Consider the following 14,345-nt stretch of genomic DNA (forward strand, 5'->3'; position numbering starts at 1 on the left):
AACCTTATCACACATCAGAGAATCCACACAGGAGAGAAGCCCTACACATGCTCTGAATGCGGGAAAAGTTTTAGTCAGCATTCAGCCCTCATCTCACATCAGAGAATCCACACAGGAGAGAAGCCCTACACGTGCTCTGAGTGTGGGAAAAGCTTCAATTGGAGCTCAAACCTTATCACACATCAGAGAATCCACACAGAGAACCCCTACACATGTTCTTAGTGCAGGTAAAGCTTCAATCGGAACTCAAATCTTATCACGCATAAGAAAATCCAAACAGGAGAGAAGCCTTACACATACTCTGAGTGTGGGAAAAGCTTTAGTCAGCACTCACAACGTTTCTCACATTGTAGAATCCACACAGGAGAGATGCCTTCACATGCTCTGAGTGTGGGAAAAGCTTCAATCGGAGCTCTGACCTGATTATACATTGGAGAATCCACACGGGTGAGAAAACTTATGGATGCTCTGAGTGTGGGAAAAGCTTCAAAAAGAGCTCACACCTTATTAAACATCAGAAAATCCTTATGAGAGAACTGTAACAAATGCCTTGATTAGGGCTGGGCAAAGATTTTTTTTTTTAAATAATCACATTTGCTAATTCTCACATAGTGATCTGTGCACCATCTTCACTGTGGTCTCTCAGGTCCACCAGATGAGTTGCCTGCTTCTGCCTTTTGCATCTCACCTTCTTTGGGGTCAGTCCTCTGATCTTTTCTATCAACTGCTTTCCTTTTGAGTCATAGGAGTGTGTGTCCCTCCAGCCAGGAATGTTCATCCGCTCCAGGTGGGAGAGAGAGGTTTGATCCCAACAAGCTACACTGAGGCAAAAACTACCTGTGCTTTACATCCACTAGGACTGTACATGGCATTCGCTGCTCAGGTTAGTGATCTTGGTGTAAAAAGACAATTATAGTTGTAGAGCAGATGCAGCCCAGGTGCAGTGGTTGGCATTAGCTTTCCCCTTGACCTGACCTAAACTCCATCATTTTTCCTAGTCTAAACAAACCCTGAGCATCACGGTTATAATGTTCCCCCATTTCAAAGCAATTGTTAGACATCAAGTTTCCCCCTTTGGGAACAAATTCTTTCATTCCCAGTTGCTCTGATGTTGCTTCAGGTGGTGCTGGAGAGCAGATATTTTTACTACTATTTTCCTCACTTAAAATATATTGAACTATAAGAAAGAGCAGGGATAGGGAAAAATTTCATTTCACCCTCTGTAACAGCAGAGGAAGATAGGGTAAATCAGAGGGATTCCCTTATTCCCCATCACCATCCCAATCCCCCTGTTGTTCAATTGGTTAGGTCAATATTTTTTCTAAAGGACTGGGAAGAGTATTCCCTGGTAAATGACTTGGAACTAAGCAAAATACCCATGCATTTGGCTCCTAAAGCAGTTGTGGCCCAGGCCCTGCAGAAGGTCGCTCCTGAAGATATCTCCTTCCTAATCAGCTGCATGTTGCCTATTATTTGGGAAATGCAGTCCCTATCTAGGTAGGGATGGGAAAAATGGAAGTGACATTTTGCTTCAGATCACCCCTGGGAGATGATGCAAATGTGTAGGAAATGAAATCCATGTTGAATGTGATATAGCTGCAGAAACATACCTATTTTGAATAGATACCTGACATTTGGTCTCTTACAGGGATTCTAAGCAGTACCTGAATTTGGTCCCTAATTTAAATCTGTGCCACCAGATTAAAGAAATAAAAGGGCATAGTTGGGGGAGTTATACCTCACTATTGCTACTGATATGTTGTGTGGTTGGTGAAGAATTCTACACCAGAGAAGTGTAAAATTACTCCAAATAAGGTCAAAGATTTGACAAGAATTCAGGTAGAAATTGCAGGAACTAGTGGTTGATTTTCACCCCAGAGATGGAAGCTATGGTGACCTGTGGCCAAGGTAAACTATTTTTAGAACCCTGCTCCCTTGTTAAGTGGCATTGATCATGCTTCTAAAGGATGCCATGATTCAATTGGGCACAACTGTCTTTTACCATTTGGATCCAAAGTTTCATGAAGCACAGAGAGAAACAGCTGATTCCTTCAGAGCCATTCCATGCCTATGGGTCCCAATCTGGCTGCCTTGTTGGACAAGAAGCACTTCCATTCTGGGCAAATGATGGTAGCCAATGAGGGAATGTATCAGATTCCAAGTTCAGACTGCAGGATACATGAATGCTGAGTCCAGAGTCTGTGGTTTGGTCTCTTGGTTTTGCTATTAAGTCTAATGCATTTGTATCAGTTCTCCTCCTGCTGCTACTTTGAAGGATTAGAAAGTGTGAGAATAGAGCACAGGTGGTTTTTCTCATGATGCAGTCTTCCCGCATAGTGTGAGACTCCTTCCACCCACACTTCTGGGAGAAGACCCAGGGAGAAATGAACTCACAGAAATGGAAGGCTCCTAGGTTATTATAGAATGTGACTTCACATAAAGCTTGACTGGGTGGAAATGGGAATTAAAAGAAAACGGCCCTATCGGTTTATATTTTGTAATCATAGAATAAGTCGTTCCCAGCGACAATGAAATTAAACATGAAGTTAATTAGTAACATAAGAGGCTGATTATGTGATAATTTTCAGTGTTACAATATAATTCAGGTTTTCTTCTAGTTCTCTCCTTGCCCCCTCCTACTACATAGGAAATGGTGGCTAATCCTGAAATTAAAACCTCACTCCAAAGGAATTAGAGCAGGGGAATATGTGAGAGAAATAGCATGTACGAGAATGGAGACCCAGTATAGACTATAATTATTTCTATTTCAAATTGAATTTATTTTGATAAATTTTAAATCTTCTGTGAAGAGGAAACTTACTTGAGACAAGATTTGGAACTTTTTACCCAGTTAGAGGGTAGCAGCCACAGAGTTCTCCAGGTCTCTTGTTTGCAAAGAAAAGATGTCACATCAGGTAGGAGATGTCAAAATCTAAAATGGTGATGGATGTGTGATGGTAGCTTTTTTTAGTTTTTTTTTTTTTGTTTGGTTTGGTTTGGTTTTTTAATTTAATTTAAATTTTGCAACCAGTTATCTTTATAGGTGCTGAGGACCCTTTTACTTTTGAGCACAGCTCTTTAACCCTCAGGGCTGGCTCTGGAAACTTCCCCAAAACTGGCCTTGTGTTTCTTTCATGTTTGATATCTTTGAGGTTCACACATCCACACTACATGAGAAACCTGCTGGGTTAAGTGGGCCTTTTCCAAACTGACATTGGCCCAAAGTCTGCCTCAATTCAGCTGGATTGGGACACGTCTATATAATAAAGGAGTGGTTCACACCTGATTCGCCCAGAGACCTTGGGGGAGGAGTGGTAAGATAGGATAAGTAGGAATTGACAATAAAGTTAAAGATAAGGGTGAAAGACCCTCACTTTGCAGGTCAACAAGCCTGTTCTGTTCATTCCCTCTGACGCCTCTGGCACTGGTCACTCTCAGGCAGCACACTGGGCTAGATGGATGACTGTGGGTTTCCTCATCCGAAAGCTCTGCAGCCACTGCTCGTCATCCCAGATGCGCATGATGATGTGATCCCACCACTCAGTGCTTATTTCCCGAGCCCAAAAGCAGTGTTCCATTGTGGTCAGCACCTCCGTGAATGCCACAAGCAATCTCGTGTCATAGCTACTATGTGTGATGAGATCAATGTTGAATTCCTCTCCTTTTGTAGTTTAAGGAATAACTCCACTGCCACTCGTGACATGTAGCATATTGGTCAACAGTGCGGGATCTATTCCTGCAGCACAAAGAGGCAGAATGCGCAGTACACGAACCATTGAAAGATGGCACCAAATGCGGACGGAAGGACAGGGATTGCTGGGATGCGATGCCCTGCGACCCCCTCCACCTTCCCACAACTCTTAGTGGCAGAAGAGGAAGCAATGCTTAGTGGCGTGGCTGCCCAGGGTGCACCGCTGCGAACACTGCTTGAACTGCCACAAGTGTGAACACGCTATTGCGCAGCCAGCTGACAGTGTGAACACACAATAGCGGTTTCCCTTCAGTGCTCTCTGAGCGGCACTGAACTCCCAGCACTGTAACTCTGCCAGTGTAGACATAGCCTCAGAGAGACTGACTGCCAGGATCCCAGGACTGATTGCCTCTGGGGAATGAAGCACAATGTCAACAAAACCCTGCTAGCCCAAAGTGCTGGACCATCTATGCCATTACCTGGTTCCTAAACTGCAGCTGCAGTTCCTACTCCAGGTAAATCCAAAGACTGAGAGGTGCAGAGATCCAACCCCTTATAATCTTAGAAACATTTTGTTTCTTTTTCTATCTGTTTCTTTTTATGAACTTAGAGACCTCCCAGCCTTTCTATTAGATTGGGGTGTAACTGTGTGTGTGTGTGTGTGTGTGTGTGTGTGTGTGTGTGTGTGTGTGAACATCTCTGCAATCTACAAGGGGAAGATGCTAGGAAGAATAGTTTCCCAAATCTTAATAGTCTTAATATTCTGCACTATGAAATGACTGAACGCATGCTTCTCACATATGGAAGCATTGCAAGGAATTAAGCTGTCATATATGTATTGTTCAGTGAGAGCTGTTTGAACTTCTTTCCACGAAAATGTCTCTCTAAGGTCTGTATGTGTTTTGGGGCGAGAGGGCAAGGAGAAGTATTAGCTACACAATAGTGACATCTAAGGAGAAAACTGTAATTGGCTTTGAGGTTGTAGGCTAAATGTAAGCAATAATTTGGTTTCGGTATTGAAATATTCAGCTGTGTATATCTGGGTTGCACTGCCTGGGTAAAAAACTCTGATTGGGGTTTCGGCATCACTAAATATGCCCCTGCCTTCTTGCGTTGCTCTTTTAGGATTTATAAGGGTTGATTTTCTGCTGTAATAATCTGATGGTTTGACTAAATTGACGACTTGATTCCAATGCAATATCCGTGTTAACTCATTGATTTACTGATTTGACCTGAACTTTATCACTGTATTGTTTAACCCTTAGCTGAGTGGTGTCTATACTCATTTAGCCTTAGTGATCTGTGCTCTTGGATTTATTTGTTCATGTTCGTAAAACATGTAACTGAGATATTGAGTCATTTCTTTCAATAAGCAACAGGGGATGGAACTTTTATTTGTATCTTTCCCTTTAATTCAATCTCCATTTTCTTCATTTCATACTGTTCTAAGTTAAGGAATGTGCAGCAACAAAAACTGACACAAACCTTTTGCTGCCCCATCCAGCAGGAGTAGAGAACAAACCCCTCCTGGAGCGGGGATTGTCACACTGGATTGTAAATGCAGATGCATGTTCCCAAGGTTTGCTGTCTTTCTCAAATCCTGGCATAAGGGTGATACCTACAAATCCTTGTAATCATGCCTGGCAGGAAGGATACACCTTGGGAGGCAGGGGGATCTGGGAGACACTGGGGGATATTTACCCAGAGCTCAGGAGCAATCTACTCAGGGGTGATACAGTAGAAAAGGGCTGGGTGCTGCTTTCCCCACTTATTTCTCCTTATCCCCTTTTGGTCTCTCTCTCCTCTTTCCCTTTCTTCCCCCTCTGCCCACCCTCTGGCAGGGAGACTTGGTTACTTCCCTGCTCCCAGGGGAGCTCACTCTCCCGTAGCTGGATTGGCCCCTGCCAGTGCTAATAGGAGTGAGAGCCTGGGTGCGGGTCAGTCCCTGCAGTGGCTCTGGGACACGTTGAAATCAGGAGATTCTGTAAAAATAATAGATTTGGAGATCTATTTATTTGCCTTCTGCTTGATGAGCCTTTAGGGCGCACGGGGGTCCCATTTTGAAGCTTTTTCCACAGCCACAAGGGCTAGAAATGTACTGTGCCTTTAAGAGCGAAGGCTGCAATCATCACGTCTCCACTTGACTCCAGGAGCGGGGGCTTTACGGAAAAACAATAACTCTCATGAGACTCAAGGCAAAATCATGAGGGTTGGCAGCACTGAGTCAGATTGAGTCTTTATTCTCGGGGATTCCCTGGAGCAGGGGTTCCTGACCTTTTTCTTTCTGTGGCCCCCGCCCAACATGATATAAAACCTCCACAGCCCATCTGTGCCACAACTGTTTTTCTGCACGTCCAGTAGATTAAAAGCCAGGGCTGTCATTAGGGGGTAGCCAGCAGAGGAATTGCGCAGGGCCTCACTGCAGAAGGGTCCCCATGAAATTAAGTTGCTTTGGCTTCAGATCTGGGCGGTCAGGCTCAGATTTTAGCTTTCTGCCCCAAGCCCCAGCGACTTTAATGCCAGCCCTGCTTTCTGGGTTATTTTGGTGCCCCCCCCAAAACCCACTCACTGCGCCCTCAACTGGGGTCCCCTGGTTGAGAACCACTGCTTGGGAGCTCCGTTTAGAAGTAGGAAGCAAAGGTGTTGCCTTTCCTGATGGCTGAACACAGACCCTTAGATTATGATCATAGGTGTGCACCCAGGGAATTGTATTTCTTTATTTTTTTAAAAGCGAACGTTTATTGAATACTCAATCAGAAAGGACATTATTTTTATTCATCAAACTAAAGAAACTAAAACTTAACTAAATTTATTTTTTTTAAATTAACAACTAAACTTTACTTAAAAAATGAGACACAGTTCTTAACAGAGGAGTCTGAGGTATTTGCACTGCTATCAGCACATTCATTATAATTCAGTTTGTCTGCTCCTTTTCATATTTTAAAATTAAAAGGGGGTATCATACGAGTGAATTAAAACATAAAGCCATGGACTTGTTATGCTATTTCAGTAGAGTACACACAACAAAGATTACAAACACTGTTGACACTGCACTGGGCATGCCTGACGCAGCTGCTTATACAGGTCAGAGAATTTTCTAGAATAGTAGTCGGAGGGGGAGGGGAGGACCAATGGTAATGCAGTACCGCAGTAGTGGGGACGCATGCTGCGAGCGAACGCGGGCTTTCAATACATTTCTACAACATCTATATTACGCAATTCGGTGCTTATTGCATAATACAACAATCCATACTTTAAAACTAAAAGAGCATATCATGCGATTAAATTAAAATGCAAAGCCACTTTTCTTTGAGACATTTGGGCAGGAGTGGGCAAACTTTTTGGGCCGAGGGCCACATTGGGATGGGGAAATTGTATGCAGGGCCAGGGCAGGGGGTTGGGGTGTGGGAGGGAGTGCGGGGTGTGGGAGGGGGTGCGGTGTGCAGGAACGGGGTCAGGGCAAGGGATTGGGGCAGAGGAGGGGTGCGGAGTGTATGAGGGGGCTCAGGGCAGGAGGCTGGGGTGCAGGAACGGTGGGGGGTGTGGCAGGGGGCTCAGAGCAGGGAGTTGGGGTGCAGGGTGTAGCAGGGGGCTCAGGGCAGGGGGTTGGGGTGAGAGGTGCAGGCAGGGGGCTCAGGGCAGGGATTTGGGGTGCAGGAGGGATGCGGGGTGCAGGCAGGGGTCTTAGGGCAGGGAGTTGTGTAGGAAGGGTGTGACAGGGGGCTGAGGACAGGGAGTTGAGGTGCAGGAGGGGTGCAGCAGGGAGTTGAGCAGCTGAGGACAGGGAGTTGGGGTGCAGGAGGGGTACGGGGTGCAGTCAGGTGGCTTAGTGCAGGGAGTTGAGATGCAGGAGGGTTGCAGCAAGGGGCTCAGGACAGGGAGTTGGGGTGCAGGAGGGGTATGGGGTGCAGGCAGGGGGTTCAGGGCAGGGGGTTGGGGTGCAGGAGGGATGTGAGGTGCAGGCACGGGTCTCAGGGCAGGGGGTTCGGGTGCAGCAGGGGGCTCAGAGCAGGGAGTGGGGTGCAGGAGGGGTTCAGGCTCCGGCCCAACGCTGCTTACCTAAAGCGGCTCGGGGTGGCAGCGGCGTGCTCCCTGCCTGCCTGCCTGCCCTGGCCCCATGCTGTGCCGCTCACCATGTCCCTGTGCGGCCCCTGGGGGGAGGGGGCACAGGGCTCCATGCAGTGCCCTTGCCACGCCCCCAGGTACCTCCCCCAAAGCTCCCATTGGCCACGGTTCCCCGTTCCCAGCCAATGGGAGCAGTGGGGGGCAGTGCCTGGAGCAACACACAGAGCCCTCTGCCCCCCTGGTGCCCCAGCGACATGGTGCCGGCTGCTTCTGAGAGCGGCGCGGGGCCTGTGGCACCACGGGAGGCAAGTCCCGTGGGCCGGATCCAAAGCCCTGAGGGGCCGGATCTGGGCCATAGTTTGCCCACCCCTGCATTAGGGTGTGCCTGGGCACACCTGGCACACCCCATGTGCATGCCTATGATTATGATACTCAGGCACTGCCAGCTACACCAGGAGAGCTCACCGAGCAGCTGCCTGGCCTCAGGGACAGTCTAAGCCTGCAGGGCCCCAGGGGGCAATGAAGCAGCTGGGTCAGGCTCAGCACCTTGATTCCCAGAGAACTGCCCTGGCTCCCTGCTCAGCAGCAAAGAATAATTTCTCCCCCATCCCCCAATAAATCATCCTGGAGCTAAATGCAGAGCTGGGGGTTTCTCCTTTTACTCCTGCTGGGGAGTGCAGGGGTTCCGGGGGTGTTTCTAGCAGAGCATTTGGAATTCAACTGGGGGAAACAGCTGTTCATTACAGAATGCTCACGTTCAGACGACATCTTTATTTAAAATTTTTTATAATACGATATAATCCTTCAATCCTAGTGTCACCATCGATAACATTGCTTGTTCAGCCTGGTGGAATACCAAGGTTAAAACTAACCAGCTCTTCAAATCCAAGAGAGTGGAGATAAATCACCTCTCAGAGTCAATGTGGGGTAATCAGTAGGCAGATTTGGGGCCAAATCGCTTTTCAATGGATCCCAAAATCTTTTTATTTACTTATTATTAACATTATTGTTATTTTTTTATTATTATTATTTTCTCTGGAGTCTGGACCTTGACTAGACCTTGACCAACAATTTTGGACCTTGACGAAAAAGAATGGCTTACCCCTAAGAATGGTGTTGTGTTACATTCCTTATGTCCTGGCGCCATCTTGTGGCCATTTCCTTTCCCTCCTTTCAGTGAAAAGCTTTGGGATTTTGTGGTGACCGACAAACACCCTTAAGTATCAGAGGGGTAGCCATGTTAGTCTGGATCTGTAAAAAGTGACAAAGAGTCCTGTGGCACCTTATAGACCAGGGGTAGGCAACCTATGGCACGCGTGCCGAAGGCAGCACGCGAGCTGATTTTCAGTGGCACTCACACTGCCTGGGTCCTGGCCACCGGTCCGGGGGGCTCTGCATTTTAATTTAATTTTAAATGAAGCTTCTTAAACATTTTAAAAATCTTATTTACTTTACATACAACAATAGTTTAGTTATATATTATAGACTTATAGAAAGAGACGTTCTAAAAACGTTAAAATGTATTACTGGCACGTGAAACCTTAAATTAGAGTGAATAAATGAAGACTCGGAACACCACTTCTGAAAGGTTTCCGACCCCTGTTATAGACTAACAGAAGTATTGGAGCATAAGCTTTCGTGGGTGAATGCATCTGATGAAGTGGGTATTCACCCATGAAAGCTTATGCTCCAAACACCCTTAAGAAAAGGCAGCCGTCCCTGTCAAAAAAATCATCTCCTGTCTTCACTTGAGTGACAGCCCTGAATCGTTCCTTATCCGAGCAGAGCCCAAGGATTGGCATCAGCAGCAGAAACAAACTGTTCTGTATGTAGCAGGAGTCAACACAAAATGTGCTTTAAAAGAAGCTGTCTCCTTCCTTCTGGGGTAAAATTTGTCATTATGGTCATCGATTTTCATTTCCTTTCTCGGAGGGCGGAGATGGGGTTGGAACTACCTCAGGCTAGGACAGGAGTGGGCAAACTTTTTGGCCTGAGGGCCACATCAGGATTGCAAAACTGTATGGAGGGCCAGGCAGGGAAGGCTGTGCGCCCCCAAACAGCCACGCCCCCAACAGTCTGGCCCCCACCCCATCCACCCCTTCCCACTTCCTGCCCGGACTGCCGCCCTCAGCACACCCAACCCATCCAACCCCCCCTGCTCCTTGTCCCTGACCGCCCCTTCCCAGGACCCCCTGCCCCTAACTGCTCCCCTGGGAACCCACCCCCTATCTAACCACCCCTGCTCCCTGTCCCCTGACTGCCCCAACACCCATCCAACCCCCACTGCTCCTTGTCCCCGACTGCCCACTCCCAGGACCCCCCACCCCTAACCATCCCCCTGGGATCCCACCCCCATCCAACCCCCCCTGTTCCCCGTCCCCTGACCGCCCCCCAGAACCTCCGCCCCATCCAACCACCCCCTGTTCCCTGTCCCCTGACTGGCCCCCGGGACCGCCCACTCCCCACCCCCTTACCATGCCGGAGCCAGCCATGCCGTCGTGCTGCCCGGCAGGAGTGGTGGGCCAGAGCGCTGCCAGTGCAGTGAGGTGAGGCTGTGGGGGAGAGCAGGAGAGGGGCCGGGGCAAGGCTCCCCGGCCGGGAGCTCAAGGGCCGGGCAGGATGGTCCCTCAGGCCAGATGTGGCCCGCAGGCCATAGTTTCCCCACCTCTGGGGTAGGATGTAGAGCCCATGTCCCCATCTGTCTGTCACTCTGGGAACCTGTCTCTGCTCACAGCTGACAGGCTGCCTCCAGCCTCTCCAGCCAGCCAGCTCCTGACATCTGTGGGGTGTGTGTGAGTCATTTCACAAGCATAAGTGGCACCAGGGAGAAATGCTCCTGCCAGATGCATTGGTGGTATAGTGGTGGGCATAGCTGCTTTCTAAGCAGTTGATCTGGGTTTGATTCCTGGTAAATGCAGGGATGTGCCCTTTTCTTGGCCGGAAATTGGTTTAATTTCAGTCACGTTGTATCTCTTTATCAATGGAATGAGAGAATTAATGTCCCAAATCCCAGCAGGTCATTAAACACACAGTGGAGGAAGAAAGGGGTGGGACTATACGGTGAGTAGTTGGAGTCATCCTTGTATTACAATGTTTGGTTTATTTTTTAAAATATTTCCTTTACTTCCCTCTCCATTTTAGACTCAGAGCCTTTAAGGTCAGAAGGAACCATCGTGATCATCTGGTTTGCCCTCCTGCACCTTGCAGGCCAAAGGACCCCACCCACCCACTCCTGTAATAGACCCCTAACCTCTGCTTGAGTTACTGACATCCTGAAATCATGGATTAAAGCTGTCAAGTTACAGAGAATCCACCATTTACACTGGTTTAAACCTGCAAGTGACCCATCCCCCATGCTGCAGAGGAAGGCGAAACCCCCCCAGGGTCTCTGGCAATCTACCCTTGGGGAAAACTCCTTCCCAACCCCAAATATGGTGCTCAATTGGACCCTGAGAATGCAGACAAGACCCACCAGGCAGACACCTGGGAAAGAATTCTCTGTAGTAACTCTGAGCCCTCCTCACCTATTGTCCCATCTCCGGCCGCTGGAGATATTTGCTGCTAGCAATCACAGATCAGCCACATGCTGTTGCAGGCAGTCCCATCATATCACCCCATCGATAAACTTATCAAGCTCAGTCTTGAAGCCAGTTCTGTTTCTTGCCCCCACTGCTCCCCTTGGGAGGCTGTTCCAGAACTTCACTCCTCCAGTGGTTAGAAACCTTCACCTAATTTCAAGGTTAAGCTTGTTGATGGTCAGTTTATATCCATTAGTTCATTACTAGTGGGGGCATGTGATAGTGTGGGGGAGGGAGGGAGAAAGACTGGAGAACTGACAGTGGGTCCTGATTTTATGGGGACAGTCCTGATATTTGGGGCTTTTTTTATATGGGCTCCCATTACCCCCGCCCTGGTCCCGATTTTTCACACTTGCTATCTGGTCACCCTATGGGAGCCAGAGAGATTCCCTGTTCCCCGATCACCCATCTGTGGGAGGAACCAGTTGGAATTGCCCCTGGGAAGCTGCTGCTAATAACTCAGGTGCAAAATCATTATTCCGTTGGAATCAGATTAAAGCCTCCTCACACCTGGTGTCACAGTCATTGACATGGCTCATTCCTGGGATGTTACTGGCCACAGCAATACAATGAGTGGAACCAAATCCCTTTCCAGAGCCAAGGCACACAAAGAAATCCTGGGGCTTTTTGTCCCTAGGCTTCTGGCGCCCTCGTGTGGCCATTTGGTTTCACTCCTTTCTTTAAAAACCTTTAGCATTCTGCAAAGAAATGTTAATTCCTTGGGAGAAACTCGGGAGCGTTTCTCTGTTTTGTGTTATGAAGGATTGAAATGTTCCCTGGGTTCCTTGATCCTAACCTGCCTCCCATTCTACTGCCCATGCAGCCCCATCCCAGCCCTCAGCCCCCAGTAGATGCTGATTTCCCTCAGCCCCATCTGTGCAGGGTGTGAAGCCCTTTCACTCTACATTGCCTAGTTCCCCTAACTCTGAGGGACTTCAGCTCCTCTGTGTCCCCAGGGACCCTCCACACCACTCCCCTGCTTACCACGGTTGAGATATTGCAGTAGCATGAGTCTGCCTCTCAGCGCCTGCTGCTCACTTTAGAGGCCCCACATTAATAACCATTTTCAATATGAACTTACTGGAGAGTCTATTGCATTATTTGGGGTGGGGGGAACCTGTTAAAAATATTCATAAAACTCCTTTCCCAAGAGAGTCCCAGGGCTCTTGATATCCCGTGTATTGGGCGATGAATGTCCACTGACCATGTAGCTGATTGTGGTATAAACATCTTCCCCAGCTAGATAAGATCCCATCTTTACATAAATGTCAGGGAGCCCTGCCTGAAAACAGTGACAATCTTAGAACAGTTCATCGGCAGAATTATTACACTAAAGCATATGTGCAAAGCATGTGCCCTACCGCTGAGCTCCCTCCCCACCAATACAGCTAATGCCATAAGGCATTGTGGGGGGAGAGGGTCTCCATGCCTGATCTTGGTGGCAGAAGTGGTTCAGGGCTTCAAGAGCTTCCACATTATCCTGGGATGACCTGCATCCTGGTCCTGGGAAATGATACAAAAGAACCGCCTGAAGATGGAATGGATTGAAGCCACAGGGGTGGAGCTGGGGGGGGGGCACCCCCGGCACATTAGAAAGTTGGCACCTCTGCTCTGTCTGCCAAAATGACATACCAGCAGGTTTGTTCAAAAGATACCACTGATTGCTTTTGATGGGGTTTAATTTGTAATATTTCCATTAGTCTATCTATAGTTGTCACGGTCTGGTCTTTCATTTGTTTTTATCAACATTTAAATGAACTCTTAGGTGGTGGGTTAAGATTGGTGGGAAATATTGTTTTGTTACAAGGCTTGGTCAAGGTATAGTTAAACCGGGCTCAAGTTTCATTATAAAAACCAGGGTCCAAGAAAGAAAGAAAGAAAGAACTCACCTCCAAGACACAACCCAAGACCAACGCGGTCAGAATACTCTACATGACCATGATGTGAAGCAACCAGACCCCAGACAAGACCAACCTTGTCTGGCCAACAGGGAAAGTCCATCTGCGTGATCAGGCTTGGTGAGCCTAGCATTGTACATTTAGCATGTGTTTTCTGTTTTGGTTATTGTTAATAAATAGAGGTTAAGGACACAGGTGACACATGTCTCCCCACACCTGGGGGGGGGCGGGATTTTCTAAAGGGCAGGACATGTGACTACCCCTTGTGTCTCCCCTGCACAGTGACACCCCCCTACCCTGCACCCAGCCCTGTGCTGCTGAGCTCTCCCTGCCCCACTGCGCTCTCCCTGCGACATGTCGTCTGGGGGGCAGGTTCTGTCCTCCCTTCACCTCCCCGCCCCTGCAAGTTTGCCCGCTTCTCTGGCAGCCGGAGGGGGAATGGGCCAGGCCACTTCTGCCTGAGAGAGCCTGGCTGGGAGGCAGTGGCGGCCCACTCCCTGCCTGGACTCAGCTATTGCGGACAGGGCCAAGCATGCCGGGCAGGGAGGGGGGCTTCGGATCACACGGCCATTGTCCCCAGATATGGGGTCTGGGGTGGGGGGTAGGTGGCCCGCTGTTGCCCCAGGTGCCGTGGACAGGGACCAAGTGAGCCAGAGCACCCCCTCACCCCCTCCCGGCATGTTTCTAGCTCGCTCGGACCCTTTCTCTCTGCTACTGTAAAGTGAAAGGAACAAAATTCTCAAATCCTTCCTGGTGGGGAGCCAGGTTTGCTGCTCATAGTCTGAATTTCACAGACTTCCAAGTCTGGGAATGTCCAAGAACAGCATTTCTAAGGGGAAAGTGGATGCAGAGAAGTTCAACTGGAGATGCCCAGACCTCCCATGGGTGTGGGTTGGAAATTAATAATATTTTGAGGATCATTAGGGAAATCAGCATTTAGTCACAATTTTTGTCTCTCTTCTTATTTCATGATATGGTTCTATGTAGAGGAATCAGTAATTAATTTTAATGTAAAGAACTAATCTCTAAATTCTATTTACTCAGTCAGAAAAAATAGTGTTGCCTTTGTTTTCCCTCTCTTGCAATAATGAACTGAATTTGGTGGTTTTCTGG

At 48.2% G+C, this 14,345-nt stretch overlaps 1 protein-coding gene across 1 annotated transcript in view; it reads left to right on the plus strand.

The window, feature by feature from the left end:
- Window positions 1-3,559, plus strand: part of LOC112125089 (zinc finger protein 135-like) — a 23,393-nt gene extending 19,834 nt beyond the window's left edge. The window contains exon 3 of the mRNA XM_029913045.1: window positions 1-3,559. This exon is cut by the window's left edge and continues 815 nt beyond it. Within this exon, the coding sequence (XP_029768905.1) occupies window positions 1-222 (222 nt within the window). The 3' untranslated portion in view covers window positions 223-3,559.
- Window positions 3,560-14,345: the final 10,786 nt, after the last annotated feature.

The sequence above is a fragment of the Terrapene carolina genome, unplaced genomic scaffold (assembly GCF_002925995.2).
Source record: "Terrapene carolina triunguis isolate 2854851 unplaced genomic scaffold, T_m_triunguis-2.0 Scaffold425, whole genome shotgun sequence".
Classification (NCBI taxonomy): domain Eukaryota; kingdom Metazoa; phylum Chordata; order Testudines; family Emydidae; genus Terrapene; species Terrapene triunguis.